General features: G+C 42.0%; 1 protein-coding gene across 5 annotated transcripts in view; it reads right to left on the bottom strand.

Moving 5' to 3' along the window:
• Positions 1–17,267, bottom strand: part of ESRRB (estrogen related receptor beta) — a 126,087-nt gene that overhangs the window by 34,001 nt on the left and 74,819 nt on the right. For all 5 annotated transcript variants that reach the window (XM_038137448.1, XM_038137445.1, XM_038137446.1 and 2 more), the window contains one exon: positions 5,587–5,996. In XM_038137448.1, the coding sequence (XP_037993376.1) occupies positions 5,587–5,983 (397 nt within the window). In that variant the 5' untranslated portion in view covers positions 5,984–5,996. The remainder of the gene's footprint in view (positions 1–5,586; positions 5,997–17,267) is intronic.

Raw genomic sequence — 17,267 nt, 5'->3', positions numbered from 1 at the left:
TGTTAAACAATTTGGAACATATTTTCTAGTGCACATATAATTAGTAGCACCTGAAAATTGTACACCAAAACTTCAAAGGATCCTATATTCACCCTACCTCTTTGGAACGGGACGGACTGGGAAGACAAGAATGCCTCCCTGAGCTTGAGGAGCACAGAAAAATCCCACCCATCTCCTGCTTAAATTAAGGATAGGGTCCTCAGAGGAGCAGAACTTGAAATCAGTACAGCACCGGGGACACAAGCTACTCCCTGCTTACTGATTCTACCTTTCTAGAAAGCCTTTCTGCAAGGAAACTCAGGAAAGACTAGATAAAAATAAAGTCCTTAAATAATTTTCAGCTTCTGATTGCTAAAAAAGCCCATCTTGCTTTTCCTCATTTCTTCTTCATTGCTATTCACTTCAGTCAGTCCTTCTAGCTGAGGCATCATAGCTCAAGCCCTGGTGTGAGGAGAGGTACTTCGTGAAAATGCGAGGAAAATCTCTCAGTGATCTGCATGAGGTAAGAGGGGTTATTTTTTAAGCCTCAGCTTTCAAAGAAAGGGATTCAAATGATGCTACAAGGAAAACAGGATACATATGGGTGTTACACCAGCGCTGTTTGCCTCCTCAGGGTGGCACACCTGGCTCCTGCTCACAAAAGAAGGCTTGGACATTTCACAAAACCTTACTCAAATCAGCCTCCTGCTTGCACAAGCATGCAGGATAGGGGTTCTGGGCCTCCCTATCAGCAACTGATTTGTCAATAGGGTTTCAGACACAGAAATATTTTGCAGAACTTCCACAGAAAAGATCCTTCTGCACAGAGCTCACTGTACAGATGTATTGAGGCAAACAGAAAACACTAGATTAATAGAGCTGAGGTTGCACTGAAGATGGTTTTTCAAATTCAAGTGATCTGTGAATAATAAGCAGCAGTCAAGCACTAGATCATGAAATACTGCACTTTCCCTGGGTAAGCTTTAGAAGTTTTTGGAAAGCTGTGAACTCCCACCTGAAAAGTAGCAGGTACATTTCTGAGAAGGACAGAAGGATAGGACAGTGCCCAGCTGATGTGGTTGCTACTGTAGGAACACAAAACCTCCTTTATTTGTGTGGATTGTAACGCTCTTCTGCTCAGGAAAACCTCTGTCAACCACTCCTCTTCCTAGGAGCCACTCCAAGCACCACAACAAGAACCAGAAAGCCCTAGAAGACTTTATTACAAGCCTGTTATAAATCCCCACAAGTCTTCTGAGCTGCATTATCCACCTTTAAAGCCCCTTATTGATGTAAAGGAATCCCAACACAGCAGTTCTGGTGCTACACACAGCTTGAAGCTTGCAAGACTCAAGCTGCAAATCCACAGATGCAGGCACTTCACCTAACACAACTTTCCTATCCAGAAGATGATGGTAAATGTGCCTCTTTTCTCTGAATCTCCAATGTTTTGCTGAGCTTTGAGCTTTTATTTTATAATAATGGGTCACTTTAGAAATAGCCTTTATTTTCACCATTTGAAGATGAAAAATAGATGCAAGGTAGTTATAGTAATGTGTATATTGAATAATAAAGGACTCATTGTTACACAGCACTGTTATTAGTTAAAATTCAAAGTAGACAAAACTACCTACTAGTTGTAACAATTAATGAACAAAAGAGAATGACAATATATTTGACTGATACATAATGCTCTACCTACTGAGCAAACTATTAAGAGAAGGAATAGACTTTGATTGAGAATTTCTATCCTGTAAAAAATCCAGTATTTGCCTTTGTTTAAATTTGGATGAAAGGATTAGTTAGGATTTCCATGAAACAGAAATTTTAAAAGCTTTTATTTATAAACATCCAAAATTATATTTTATGCAACAGACCCATTCCTTTACATTCACCTAATATTAAATCTTTTGTTTCAAATCAAACCTCTCTTGAGCACCAATGGCAGCACACTTAAACATGTCTGAAATTCAGATTCTTTCCTATCTGCACTAGATTGTACATTCCACAATATTCACAGTCAGGTGAGGTAAATGCAAACTGCTACTAGAATATAATCCCATGAAACAGCAATGATAGAGAAACAGGATTAAAATTTTGTCAGCCTAGCTGAGACTGAAAATGCTTCAGGTCAGTTTAGGATTTCTGACTGCTTCAAAGCATGGGAAATACAATCCTGGGTTCATAATATCATGTTCAGAGAGAAAGACCTGCAGCCCAGGGATGTGTTCTCTCCTCTCACCTCAGGTTTTCACTGTTCTGTCTCAAGCATTGCCAATGCTGCAAAGTGGAAAGGCCACACAGGTTTCCAGGCCTTGATCCTTGGGCAATGGAGCACAATGCAAGAAGGACAGAGGTGTGACACTTCCCCATAATCTGTGGGACAGGTTAAGGGCATGTTGGGTGATCCTGTCTTCCTGTCCTAGCTCAGGAAAAGCACTCCATTTCAGCTAGAAGGGAATAAATGGTTTGGATTTTTCTGCCTGCTTTTTTTTCTCCTATCATCAAAATTTTTCTTGAGGAAATCTGACTTGATAAAAAATCCACTTTTCTTTGGAAAAATCCTACTGACAGAAAACTCACAAACAGCAATATTAGCAACCTCAGAGATAATCAGCCATGTCCATGCTGCCTCTTAGACTATCTTCTCCCCATCATTTGAAAAGCAGCAGCCTTTGTGCTGTCCATGACAACCTGGCCTCACCTGGCCAAGCAAAAGTGAGCTGCAAAAAAGTCAACGTGCTTAAAGAAGGTCTGCAGCTTGGATGTCCATTCTTCCTGCTGCTGCTAGAGCAGCAGAGGGAGTCAAAAGGCCATTGCAAGATACTCTTGCTTCAAGATATGCAGGTTTTACGTGAGTTAATGCAGCTTATAAAACCTTAATAGACACGGGGTAATTTGTAGTGGGGGGAAGAGCAGGACTAGTTGGAGTGGGACTTCATGTGAAGCTCTGCTTCATGATCAGGGGTATCTAGATAGGGCTGCAGTAGTTTAGTAACTCAGCACAGATTTAGACCCATTTTATGGCAGCATGCACGTGTAAGGCCAGCAGAGTAAGTACTGTCATAGTATTCATTAGTTTTTCACCTGTCAATACTCTAGCACAGAGAAGTGGAGTGGCTTGTCCAAGACCACAAAAGCCTGATGAAGAATTTACCTATTTCATCTCTTGAGCATCTGGGAGATCCTGGGGTCATTGCTCCATCTCAGTGCTCAATGCCACTCCCACATACTGAGTCATGGCAAGATTTTGCTACTAGGATACTGGGAAAGCAGTTCTACAACACACACATCTGCATGCTTTCTGCAAAGCCTACATCAGTGTTAGGCAGCCTGGATGAAGATGTTTTTACTATGTCTGTTAGATGCTTACAACATAGACTTACAGGATAAACACCTTTTGGAAATACTCTTGCCACTTGCCTTCTCTTTTATATGATCCTTAAATCCTTTTCCCCTGCACACCCAGGGCTATACTTGGATATCACACCCACTGCAGCAGAGCCCTGGGAACGGCGCATTTTCTTGACTCAACCAAACTCTGCAGACCTGTTTGCTGCCCGCTTCCCTGGGCTCAGCTTTCAGCTCCATAGCTGAAATTGCTCACCCTCAGGCACTGCACACTTGACTCTCACACTCTTAGGAATAAAAGCATTTTGGTACCTCAGTTGCCAGCCCAAGCTGATGACAGGGTGAGAGAAATTTCCACTTATTCCTTTCCCCCCCGTCTGCTACATGTTAACAGGCAATCAATTAGGGAACCACAGGGAGAAAGAATATGGCTCTGCTAGGGAAAGGAAGATGGAGGGAAGCACTCTCCCCTCTCGGGATTCAGTCAGCTGGCATATCACCTGGTTGATGCAGGCTCCATGTTCTGCTACCATGCATTATTTTCTTTTGAGTTTTCAGAGAGGTCAAAAGTTACTATGTCTTTTTCTCCTTCTCAAGATCTCTTCTGCTCTGCCACAGAGGTCCTCCAGTATCATTTCCATGAAGGGTTAATTATCTGGTCTTTTCCTATATTAGGAGACACCAGGACTTTGCTTTAGAGTGCTACCCTGTCCCAGCTTGAGCACCTGAATGTGCTAAAAGAAACACTAGGAAGGGACAAGGGCTGGAGAAGGGATGGAGTCAGTGCCAACAGAAATGCAAGTAAAAGTTCACATTCAGTCACAGAAATTCAGCAATGACAAATCACAGAAACTCTGCCAGAGAACAGGCCAATGCCCTAGAGATGGCCATGGTATAATAAAGAAGGAAGTATCAGTGGGGCAGAGTAATTATTTCCGCAGTTGGATTTCCACATTAAGGAGAGATATCTGAAATCTATGAAAACAAGATAGATATAGTGACTTTTGCAGAGACTTGGGATAAACTGCACCCTGTACTGCTCAAGCGTTGAACATCCCCAGCATCAGAGTGTAATCAGATCCATTCAATTAACAAAGTGAGTGGTCTCTCCACATGTGCATTTCTTTCACTTCACAGGAGGCAAGGAAGTATTGATGTGGTGGACTAACCCCAGCCAACAACCAAGTATATGCACAGCTGCCTGCTAATTGTAGAGCTGCCTTCAGTCAGCATTCTGTACTTGGGCAAACCCAATACACTTCCCACTGGCAGATGAATGATCCTGTCATTTTTCCAGTTAGTGGAGGAAATAAAGGGAGTATTTGTACATCTAGGCATGTTTGCTCACATGAGGAATGTGTATATAGGTATACCGAAGCATCCACGGATATTAGAAGTTGTTTGGATGCACTCCTGCTTTTGGTTATATTGTAGCTGCACGTGTGCACATCTGCAAGCACACTTTTGGCAGTCAGGACACAGCCATACTCCTCAGATGTGAATTGTACATGAAGGTGCAATGCACTGAAATTTATCTACACATGCGTGCATTGAAGTTTTCAAAATTGCCTGAGGAACTGCTCATCCTTAGTGAGACTGACAAAAACTTAATCTTCAGTGCCTAGGTTTTTTATCTTCAAAGAATCTGCATCTTATTGAAAAAGGTTGATGAAACTGGAGAAGGAGAAAAAGACTATCACAAAAATTCTCTGTCCAGATTTGTGCTGAGGTGTGTATGGAGTTCATTGCTACATATTAGAACTGGTAGGACAGTAGAATTTCTCTACTCTTGTAATGCTGGAGTTTTCACCTCAAGGTACAGATATGTCTACATAAATTCCATCTCTTGGCAGAAGCATCTACTCTTCAAATGGGCCTTAAAACACCATTAGAAGGCAAAGCATTTCCTTTCCAGGCCTTACTCCACTAGCCGCCACATTCTCATAGTATCAGTGCCACTAGCAGAAGCAGGAAGATCCACCAGTCCAGATACCCAGATCTGGTAGCCAGTCAGGCATGGAACTTGGCAAAGGTTCCATCCGTCACATAGCCTAACTCCATGTCCATGTTGATTTGGAAGGACCAGAACTGAGCAGGAGGAGAGAGGAAGCACACAAAAGGATGGAGAGTTAGGTGCATTACATTCATTCTCCCTTTCCCTCTTTTATATGACATTGCAGTCTCAGCAATGTCTGGGGCCATGTCCCTTTATTTCTATGGAGTGAATGCCTCAGTTTGCATTCCTTCCCACCATACCTTGAATAGTCCTCTTGAAGAAGGCTTTACATGCCTCACAGGAAGCCACGCCGTAGTGGTACCCAGAAGCAATGTCCCCACACACCAGGCACAGCCGCTTAGGGATTGCATTGAGCATGTACTCGCACTTGGTGGGCGAGTCCTCCATGATGGCGCTGGCGCAGTCATCGTAACGCTTACGGCAGGACCCGCCGCCAATCCCTGTGCCATTGAACATGGGTGGCGAGTCTAGGCCATTGGGGTGGCCACCCATGGTGATCCCGTAGCCACCGCTAGCGTCGGAGGAGCCGCTCGGGCTGTGGTGGCTGATGGCGTCGATGCCAGAAGATGGGCTGGAGGGCTCGGTCTTGATGAAGGACCCACAGCTGGAGGAGAGGTGCCGCTCCTCCGTGGCCATTCTGCCGAGCAGCCTGCAGGGAGAGAGCAAAGGCACTCAGCAACCGCCTGGCCAAACCCGCTTCCAGGTTTAGTCAAAAGTGAGCCCTCCTTTTGCCACCTCAGTCCAACTCCAGTTGGCTCAGGCAGTTCAACCCCATGCGGGTTCTTCTTGAGGAATTCCGGTACAATTGACTAAGACCAGCCCACCTGCTCCCCACAGACTCACACTAGAGTAAAGTCAAAGCTCTTCGTGTAGATCATAATTTCAGGCTGTTCACAGGCTGGAGCGCTGAGAAGGGGCATGAGTGCCGATGATGCACAGAGCACCATCTACCCTGAGACAGCAGAAAGAAACAAGCTTGCCTGTGGCATACCAGGTGAAAAAGATGTTTGGTTAATAGATAATGGGCTCTCCTAGCTTTATGCTACTGAGCAAAAGGTTCAGTAGCATACTCTGCAGAAAGAACCTGCTCAGAGTGGATTTTCATTTTTTCATTTGTAATACAGAAGTCTTTGATTAATTTTCAAGTTTGACTCCTTCTCTCGCCCCATCTCACCCTTTACCCTTCCCTGCTGCACTATCATCTCTAAAAGAGGAGCTTAGAAACAGAAGGAAAAATCATCTGATCAAAAGTTTCTTCTGTCTCAAATCTTAATCTTTCTTCTATTTACTAGTATTGAGCTTTTGCATGGACACACAAATCCCAACTTCTTAAAGAGGGTTTATACTCTAAAGTTTATGGAAAGAACTTCACCATTTCAGTTCAGGAAAGAACTTTACAAGCAACTTTATATTTATTTTTGTCACAGATAGTCTTATTCCTTATAACAGTGTTCAGTCTTTTTTTGGAAGACTGCTAAATGTTATGATATTTACAGCAATGAGTTGCAGGGATTACTTGTGTAGTGCATGGACAAATCCCAGTTTTATTTTCCTATAATATATTCACAGCCTGTCAGGCTCCTTGAACATCTCCTGACTCTCCTTCTCAGGAAATGTAGTTTTGCCATGTTCTCCTCATTCAGCTCTTCATTATCTATATGGTTGCTCTCCATGCAGAAGTTTTTGCAGATCTCTTATCTGCTTCATCATCCATCTCTCAACTTCCTCTAGTCCGGCTATTTCTGTTCAGTCCAGAACAGAGTTCAATGAGCCAGCTCCTCAGCAGCATGAAACTGGCACTGCTCCATCACTTCTCCAGCTGAAGGTCTGGACAGTACTCAAGGCAAAGGCACGTCATCAATTACTTAGTGACGTTACAATATTTTCAATGTTATTTTCAGTCTACATATTATGTAACTCCTTGCACAGTTTGCTTTTTCCCCTCTTTAAATGAAAATGTAAATTGTTACCATTTCTTCAACAAATAGTATCAGGAAGTTACTTAGTGCATCACTCGATCTTATTCCTGAGTTGCTACGGTTAATTTAGAATCCATTAAGATGTATGAAAAAATCAAATTAACCCTTCTGGTGTGCAATGTTTTGCAGTAGTCAACAGTGTATTTCATGTGCTACTATGCTATGCAGGCCACACACCCAGCTTTATTAGGATCCTCTGGAGTTCTTCACTCTTCCTTAGTAATTTGATTTCATCTGCAGTCTCATTGTTCACCCACTTCCCAGATCATTAACACATGGATCAAACACCACAATACTGATCTTTGTGGGTAATGCATGTTAACCTTTATCATGCTGAAAATTGACTTCTCTTTCTTTTTTGAGTAGGGTCTTTGACACCTTTTAATTGATAATAGTATTAACCTGAGAGGTTAAATTTTCCCTTCAGCAAGACAATTTGTCAAAGGCTTTAAGAAAAACTAAACATGCATTTTCCTGATGACATGGCAAAGAATTCTGACTGACTGGAGATGCTTGACTTTTCTTCCTGGAACCTCTGCTTGTTTAAAGTTTCCACACCATGGTCATGTGGGTAATTTCTATTTCAGTTTCAGCCTATTTACCTGGTATTTGTGGCAACTCCTTCTGCCAAGGGCTCATATCCGTCAGGGAACAGGACAAAATATTCTGTGAATCAGCAAGGCTGGAGTGCACACTTTTATGTATCACATCTGTGAGTCTGATGATAGGAATATAGATGTTTGATATGCAGTAAATTCACAGTCCTGCATCCTTATGATCTCATTTGACCTACGTATCTCCTAATTTTCCCTTCTCTGTTTCATCCTCAAAGTTTGACCTCATCTCCTATCTCTGGGATCGATCAGCCAAGTTTGTTTTTTGGCAAGACTGTTGACCTTGAGAATATGGGCAGGCATCTCACGTTCCTCAGCTGCTTTGCCTGGTGTTACTTGAGAGGAATCCAAGGTTTGGGCCCTCTCAGAGACAGTGTGATGAGTTGATAAATGCCCATGCCTTGCCCAGAGGGCCATAATGAACTAGAGGTCATGGAGCAGTTACAGAAATCACTGCAGGTGCATCCATCTCTATTCCCACAGGGCACCTAGACATATTGCAGACCTGGTGTAACAACAGCTGACCCTGTGTGAAGGAAGATGAACCTTTGCTAGCTGAGACTAGATCTTAGCCTCTCACAGCAAAGCTGAAACCTGCTATGCGGGCTCCAGAACCTGTCCCTACCTGAGAAGTACATCTGTGGTAAAAAAATGAAGATCACTGGACACAACAACATGGGACTAAGGTTAAAATGGAAGGCAAAATAACCATAAAACACTGTTCTGCACTGTGGAACTCCACGGTAAGAGGAGCTGGAGTTGTAATTTTCAAGGCAGACAGAGGAAAAATCTACGAAACAGGAATGACAGGGAGATGAGCTGTACTGGCAGATTCCATCAGTGGAGCCCAAATCCCAATTTCTGTTACTTAAATAGCCCAACATTCACAGATTACCTCAAGAGTGCTTACCGAGGTATTTTCTTTCAGTGGAGAGAAAAAAAAAATTAAAAATAAAATAAATTTTACAAAAAGAAGAAGAAAAAGCAAAAGAAAATGAAAAATAAAAATAAAATGAAAAAGAAAAAAGAAAAAGAAGAAGAAGAAAAAGAAAAAGAAGAAGAAAAAGAAAAAGAAGAAGAAAAAGAAAAAGAAGAAGAAGAAAGAAAAAGAAAAAGAAAAAGAAAAAGAAAAAGAAAAAGAAAAAGAAAAAGAAAAAGAAAAAGAAAAAGAAAAAGAAAAAGAAAAAGAAAAAGAAAAAGAAAAAGAAAAAGAACCTGGAGAAATAAGGAGCCTTCTTCCCCCAAGGCATGCAAACAGTGAGTGTTTGATGGTGAATCAAGAAACAAGCCCCCTACATCCTTACAGCTGAGGACCCTCCTGTTCCCCTCCTGTTCCCTTCCAGCAGGCAGCAGTACTTAGCAAGTTCTGGTTGGATGTGAATGCATGCTAAAGCCCTTAACACCAAGATAGATCAAAGATAACAGCTAAGGTGACTCCAGCCATTCCAGAGCATGTGCTTTTCTTTTCTGGCTTCTGACTTTCTGCAAGTCTCATGGAGATCCCGTGCTGATTTTTAAACACCCAGAGTGTCCCCTGGCAATGAGATACAACATCTTGAACTTCAAGAAGAACAGCTAAATGTTTTTTGCAAAGAGTTCAAAGTGATGAACAGCCATTTTGCTTGGCTCTAGTTACCTTAATAGGAATGTAAAAGGAGAGAGATTTGATCTAACTCTCCTCCGTGCTGGCACAGGAAACTCCGTTACTATTTCTGTGCCCATGTAACAGGCTTAGAGGTTCTAAACATTTCGTTCTTTTCACCTTTCCTCATCATAGGTCATTCCTTCTAATCCCTTTAGCATCTTTGTGGTCCTTCTCTGGATTTGTTCCAGCTTCCCTGGGTCTCTGTTGCAGCAAGGTGCCCTGAACTGCACAGTGCAATGCTGCAGCTCTACAGGGGAGAGTCACTCTGGAAAGCACACAGCCACGAAGACATATGGACCAACGGAGCAGTAGCTTTGCCAGACATCAGGTTGCACATCAGCTCACACAATTTGATAGCCTGTCTCACTGGGACCTCTCTGAACATAAGCTGCTTTGGCCACCGTGCTCTGCTCAACATGAAATTTGGAGATTCTCCTCGTTCCAAAGTAGACCCAGTATCATCTTTGAACTACACAGTGCTAATAATTGCTCGTTTGACCAAAGCCCATTCACAATGCTCATTTTTGAAGCCTAGCTCTTATTTTTTTCTATGCTGTTTTTTTCTAGTATCTTTTGGTTCTGTCAGCTGTAAATTTGAGAGTGATCATTTTTACATTTCTTCCAGGTCACTAATAAGTATTTAGAGTCAAAGCATTGTCCTTTTGGACATCATCTTTGCAGAAGGATAAAGAATATCTCTAACCCTTCTGTTTATACTCTGTCATTTAATCCATGATTCATTTCACAGGATTTGTATCAAAACCAATTTGATCTAATTTCCCTAATAAGATTTTGCACAGCTTTGTGTCAAAAGCCCATGCATGGTCCAGAGTCAGTCTATTCACTCCATTCCTTTTGCCCACTAATTATCTAATTGCATCAAGAAAGGTTATTGTCTGCTGTACTCCCGTTTGATAAACCCACTCAGACAAGTGTGCTCTGACCTCAGTGATTCTGGATGTAAATACACAAGTTTAGACCAAGACCGTGCTTTAGGATTTTATCCATTAGCGTTCTCTCCTTTGGGCAGTGTTGGTTAATATTACAAGTTTCCTCAATTCTTCTCCAGCCTTTCATCTTCTGCTGTTTCTCTGCAATGGCCGGTATTTAGCCATTAAAGGCTTATGAGTTTAATGATCTTTTGAGAACAACAACAATAAGAGAGGGAAAGATTGCTAGATGGGGAGGAACAGAAAAGGACAGAAGACTTGAGTTATAAAATAAAGGCAGTAGTGTCCCTGATTTTGATTCTTTTAAACATCAAGGATTACAAGCTTGGGATTAACTCAGGTAAGGGTATTTTATTGCACAACCTGCTGGGTTATTTTTGCCTGAAATAGTAATTTGTACCTACATTCAGCTCTTTACCCCACTTATGGATTTGGAAATTACAAGAATTCAGTAGTCTTCAAGCATAAGTGAGAAAAAAAAGATGTCCACCATTCACACCTGCTTAGCAGGACAGCCAGAACACCCAGCTTTGTAACAAGGTAACTTCTTCCCTCCAGGGGAACTTTTTAGCAGCTAAAGGTATACACAATTCAGTAACTTAATACCATCTGAGCATTGAAGTGCTCGTGCAAACATAAGTATTTGACCTTCTATATTCTCCAAGTACCACTTGCTATTCCAAAACTGAAGCAAAAAAAGTTTAGTGGCAACACTGCTGAGCTTCCTTAGTGGCTGAAACCTCATCTTCAACAGCAAATGCAGGGATAGATCAGGTCTATACTCCAGTTTCCTGAAGAAAGGTAAGGAATGGGCATGTGTTCTGCCATGTAGGCCAGCCCCTTCACCAGTATTTTCTTGATTAGTCATTAAGTCACCAACTCAGCATGTTGGAGATTTCCAACAAAAAGACTGAAATTAAAATAGGTACTGAAATACAGCTGTAGAACTAGTATCAGCTTATGGAGGGGAGAAAGAAAAAATACACAGGCCCTCCTGAGTAGGAAAAATCTTCCCTATTCTGGGCACAAGGAGAAATGTAAACTGTCAGCAATTGACCTTTTTTTTTTGGGTGGCTCTCATAATGGATATGGATTCCACACAGAATGAAATCTTGATTTTCTAGAGTTCCTAAAACTTTCCTTTTCTAAAGTTTTCTAAACTGGAAAACCCTGCAGGAAAGATGCCTGTAGAGCTTGTGACTTCCAGGAACCATATGGCTGTACCTGTGGAACTGTACTTCAGTACTGAAGTCCTCACAGTAGATTTAAGGTATACTGATAAAACCTGAGAAATCTGCCAGTATAAAGCTGCTCACTTCAGGTACCAGCTTGTGACAAAAGCACACTTTGGATTGCACAGAAATTTTTTAACCAGTCATGGAACAGGGAAGTAGCTTTAATCTGCAGAAACACCAATGATAAGAGAGATAAAACATCCATTATCTTCTCTGGTACAGACCTATTTCTGCAATCGGTATTTGTCAGTTCAGATGACACAAACTTGCATTACATGCAATGCAATTAATGGAATGAACTGCATGTAAATGGGATGTGCACATCATGGGCAACATAGATTCTGTGTCTTTTGTGAGCCACATGAGAGAGCTTTGCAAACCACAGTGGACTGACAAACAATGTAGGTCAGCTTCTCAAACACTGGCTGCAACTCCAACAAGCCAAATTTTGTCAGGTAGTTTTTTTTAGATACAGAAGACAGAAATAAATAACGTTTTCCAAGTGTCAGGCTAGATGTGACAGCTGCAATAACAGCCAGTGTAATTTTAGGTCACTTATGCAAAGAGTTAATGTCACAGAGCTGAGCCACACCTGTTGGTTGACCTGCTTTTACCATGGACAGCTCACAGACACACTCCCACTCTTGCCTCACTGAGAACACCCACCAAAGTGCTAGGGAGGAAAGGGATCAGCACCCACACTACTTTCTCATGCTCTTCTACTCCATATGGACTTCAAATGAGAGAGCCATCATTTAGAGACTATCTATACTGACAGCTTTTCTCCATTCAACAGTCCAAGAATAATGGGATCTGCCAATGTGCCACTTTACTCCTGTACAGGGGATAACTGTGGCTAACTCAGTCGTATCAGGAATATTTTCTTTTATTCTATCATACAGGAACATACTCTGTTCCCAGGACAAACTTAATTTCTCTTTGAGCATAGGCAAGAGCTTGGGTAGTATCAGCATGATGGGCATGATCATAAACATAAACACACCAGTGCATGCACTTTAGAGATTTTTTGTTTCAATCACAGTATTTTGCATTGCTATAGAGGACAAGAGTCAGAACTCAGCTCAATTTAACTATTTTTCTCTGGAGTAGAGATCTGATTTCTAAGAGTTCTGCCATGTTTCCTAGTGATGCCTCCCTTTGGCTTGCATGGGTTATGCTCCTATTCTGTTGTGGCAAACCCCAGACAGCCAGTTTTCAAGGCACTTGTCCATAACATGCCCCCCCACGCTCCCCCCTCCAATACTACATACTTGTCTTTGGACAAGCTAGTGCTCACATTCTGGCTATTACACAAATAGTACTTGCTTGTCTAATGCTCAGTAGATATTTTATCCCTTTGACCCATTGCATAACCAGAGCGCAGTTACATATCAGTAGATCTTCTCTAGCCCAAGTTAGCTCATGCTGAAAAAAGCTGCCACAGCAAAATGTCTGGAGGCTGCTTAATAAATAAAAAAGGCTCTCATGGGCAGAAGACATTATGGATTTCCAACTAGCCTTCATCCCTCTCCTCATTACTGTAATTTCTCTTCCCCCTTACGACAACAGTCTTGTTAGTAAATGGTAGAAAGTACTACACAGATGAAGTGACAATTAATCTGGAGGTGTGACACGTATTATCAGTTCACTCTCTTATTAACACACTGCCTTTTGAGGGTACCTGAAGGTACAGTGTACTAAATGGCACTTTTTCCAGAAGTGCTTTAGCACTTGAACTAATGCCTCTTGCTTATACTTACTGCTGATAGCACAGCAAAACAAGGACAGGGTTGACTAGCTGTTCACTATTTATCCAAGTTCTACCACCACCCTTTCCCTCCAACGTTATCATTCTGTGTTTCACATTTCCACTTACCCCACTATTCCTACGTTCACAGCAGTTCAATGATTTTGCCTGCACAGAGTAAAGCTGCAACTCAATCCCTGTTGAAATGCTCAGCTAGACCTTCATTTCTTCTTGAGTGTCTTTCTTTATACTCTGCCTATCTAGAGCACTTATAATCTGTATCTCTCTAAGCACCTTCAGTGTCCTTCAGACACTTGTGAATGAGATCCATACACAGGAGGCTCAGTAGAGCACATTTCAAACACTTATACATCAGAATGCTGCTTCCACCTTCTCAGATGAGCAAGAAAAGGAGAACTTCTAGCACTGCCATTCATATCACACTTACTTTTGCACGGCAGCCTGATCCAACACCTCATTTCTCAGAGACCTTGACTCAGTATCCTCTCAGCATTTCTGAAGGAAAACTGCCACCAGTACAGATTTGTCAGCCTGCACTTCCTCACATCTCAAGATATTAATTGAAGACATCCCCCTTCAACCTTGCCTACAATTCATGGTGAACAGTGGCATGAAAAAAGGGAGACCCAGAAGTATTGCCTAATTTTTCTAAGTGTTTGAGGAAGGAGTTAGGATGGGAGATACATATCAAAGACATCACCCTAGAAACAAACGTGCAAAGAGACTTAGTAATCGATATTTCTTTAGGAATACTAGCTAACTGAAAAGGAGGACTTTGGGTTTATCAAGACAAAATATGAACTTGAATGTTACTCAACCTGGATGCACTCTCTGAGTTTGAGCTGGTAATAATTTTTGGTAAGGTTTCTGTTTCTTATGCTTAAACAACACAGCTGTAGTGGGATTCTGCCTCCTCCTCCCACCCTGGCCAAGACAATCCAGACAGATTAGATGGGCTTTGCCTAGACTCCACCTGTAGCTCTGAGAGAAATCTATTACTAAGTGCCTCATCATTAGAACATTGCTCAAAACCTGTCAGATCTTGAAAAACTAACTGAAATTAGTTCCACATAAATTACAGCATGGGAAATAACAAAGGGAAATTAGTGTTTTTTAATTTGATTTTTTAAAATCCTAACTGTTCAGAAAGGATTTCTAAGATGATACAGTGGCAAAGCAAGGTGACTGTGAGTTACTGTAGACCAGGCTCCTTTTCTGCTAATGAATACCACAGGTCTAAGGAGAATAGGTCACATGCGGAATCAGTGATTTCCTTCTGCACACCTTACACTGCTGCAGCATAGAGGATTATCCTTAGCTACCTATTTAGAATAACCTCATGGTTCAGTTTTGCTGAGTCTCAAAACTCTCACCTTTGGTAAGTATTTAGATCTCTCAGCACACACTGCATATATCAAGTAGGCAGCTGTATCTGACCCAAATTCCAGCGTCTAACCCCATAACTTATTGTAAATCTGTTTCATCCATCCATCTCACTGACTGTCCCTATTTCCTTTGACTGACAAAGCAGCTTCCTGTCCACTCAAGTCTGACCCTACCTGAGGCCCCACATTCTTACTTGCCTGAACCAAGAGATGAAATCAACAAACTGCTCACTAGACAGAAAATATATAGCAGAATAAACACATAATTTCCCCCAATACTCTACAAAACTTGCATGTTCCTTCCTCTAGATTAAAAAAAAACAAACAAACCAACCCAACAAAACCCCCCTAAAAATCTCAGTTCAGCCAAAACAAATTCTGAAGCAAAATACTTTCAATTACTTAGATTTTCCTCACAAACTGGAATCACGTTAGGAAAATTTAACTAAATGTGATTACAAATACCCCACAAAAATAATCCTTTTGTCATAATGAATAGATTATTTTCTCATTCCATTAAGTTTTCACTTTTCTCTGTTACTGTTTCCAGATATGAAAGAAAGGAACACAAGCTTGCAAGCTCCTTAATCTTGGTTTCTCTTCCTCTTCCATTCTTTAGCATCCCTGCTAATGATTACGCAGAAGCTAACACACAGACATAGCAAAGCAGACAGGCAGTCAAACAGCAGCAAAGAAGCTATACAGCTGCTTCTACACTTTCATATAGTACCTTTCTGAGATAGCTTTAAATGTTAGATAGCTTCATTCTGGAGGGTATCTGTATATGCATAAATTTATTATGCAAATACACACAATTCCCTTCTCTCATATCTCTCCTTTCCTCATCATGTGCATGCACCTAGATACCATTCCAATAGCTTTGCTATAGGAGCCAAACAATGACTTCATACTTCCTGATCATCACTGTAAGTGGTCAGACCTTTATAGCAAACATAATGCAGTGAAGCAAAAACAATCAAAAACCACTGCCTAACTAAACTATATCAATCTGCAGTCTGCACCTTGAGGCACACTTCTCTGTCTATCAGAGCATGGGAGGAAGAAGACCTCACATGGTAATAAACGCCTACAATCTGTCCTAGCCCATATTTAAACTTGTTCTCTCTCCAGAGGTCAGGAAACCTTTGGTGATGCAACTAGGAGGGGGCCCACCCTCTTCCTAGTAGGGACACAAAAAGAAGCAAATTTCAGCAACTGATGGCCTGGTGTGACCCAACTGAAACCAGCCCACCCTGACGGCATGTCCTCCCCGCTGTGCTTGTTCCCTTTGCCCTTGGAATGCTATCACTTGTTATCACGCTGACTTCTCCAGATGGGGCATTTTGGCTATTGATCTGATAAATAAACAGCCTGCTCGCTCGATCAAAATGTTATTTTGCATTTCAATTACTGTTCGCTAATGCAACCTTCATCCCGCCAAGAGTGCTGCTGGCAATGACACTCGACCTGGCACAGGCGTTTGCAAGCAAATTCGGCAGCACCCGCTGCAAGCACCTAACGGGATTACCAACCTCCATTAGATGCACAGAGAGAGAAGATGATGAACAGACAGTAGTGGGCTGAAGGGGAACAGACACGCAGAACAGAAGGTGTGAGCAACCTGGCCAAGGGGTAGAGAGAGGCAACAAGACAGTTTTACCAGATATTTTGACAGTGAGAGATCTTGAAAGCTAAAGACTTTCCCTCCAGTGAACAACCCCAGCAGCTCACAGCAGATAGACTGAGCTCTCTGTGAGTCATGCAAGAGTTCAGAGCAATGGGAAATAGAAATCAATGTCTGCTGACCAGTCAGCAGTGAGCACTGCAATCCATTGGGGCAAACAGGGTCAATTCTAAAGCAAGTTCTGAAGCCTAGCTCCATCAGGGTTCAGTAGGCCCTAGAGATACACACAGCATTCTGTATCTGAACTTGCAGGGAGGAAACCCTCTTAATCCTTGCTGGATTCTTCTGGGAAATACGAGTGCCTCTGGAGAATCTGGTAGTGATGCAGGAAGAAAGGAGCATCCAGATGCGTCACTAAAATCTCTGGTACGTGTTGGTCTCTATTAATTCAGCACTCTGTTTACATCAGGGAATCCTGTGCCAAATCCACAGACTGGTTTCACTCAAATCCTGTTTCCAATAAGAAACAGAACACAAATACTAAGTCAGTGAGCAGCCACCAGCAGTGAGATCAGGCATGACCATGTGGTTATGAGACAGCTTCTAGTCCCAAACTCTTCTGCTCACGTGACATCCTTCACCAGGTGGCTGGTTTTGCACCAGACTCCTGCATGATGCAGAATGTACCTTACCCCTCTTTCTTTTTCCTATCTAAACTCC

This window comes from Motacilla alba, chromosome 5 (assembly GCF_015832195.1).
Source record: "Motacilla alba alba isolate MOTALB_02 chromosome 5, Motacilla_alba_V1.0_pri, whole genome shotgun sequence".
Lineage (NCBI taxonomy): Eukaryota > Metazoa > Chordata > Aves > Passeriformes > Motacillidae > Motacilla > Motacilla alba.
Note: the sequence above shows the minus strand (reverse complement) of the source record. Positions and strands in the feature narration are given on the sequence as shown.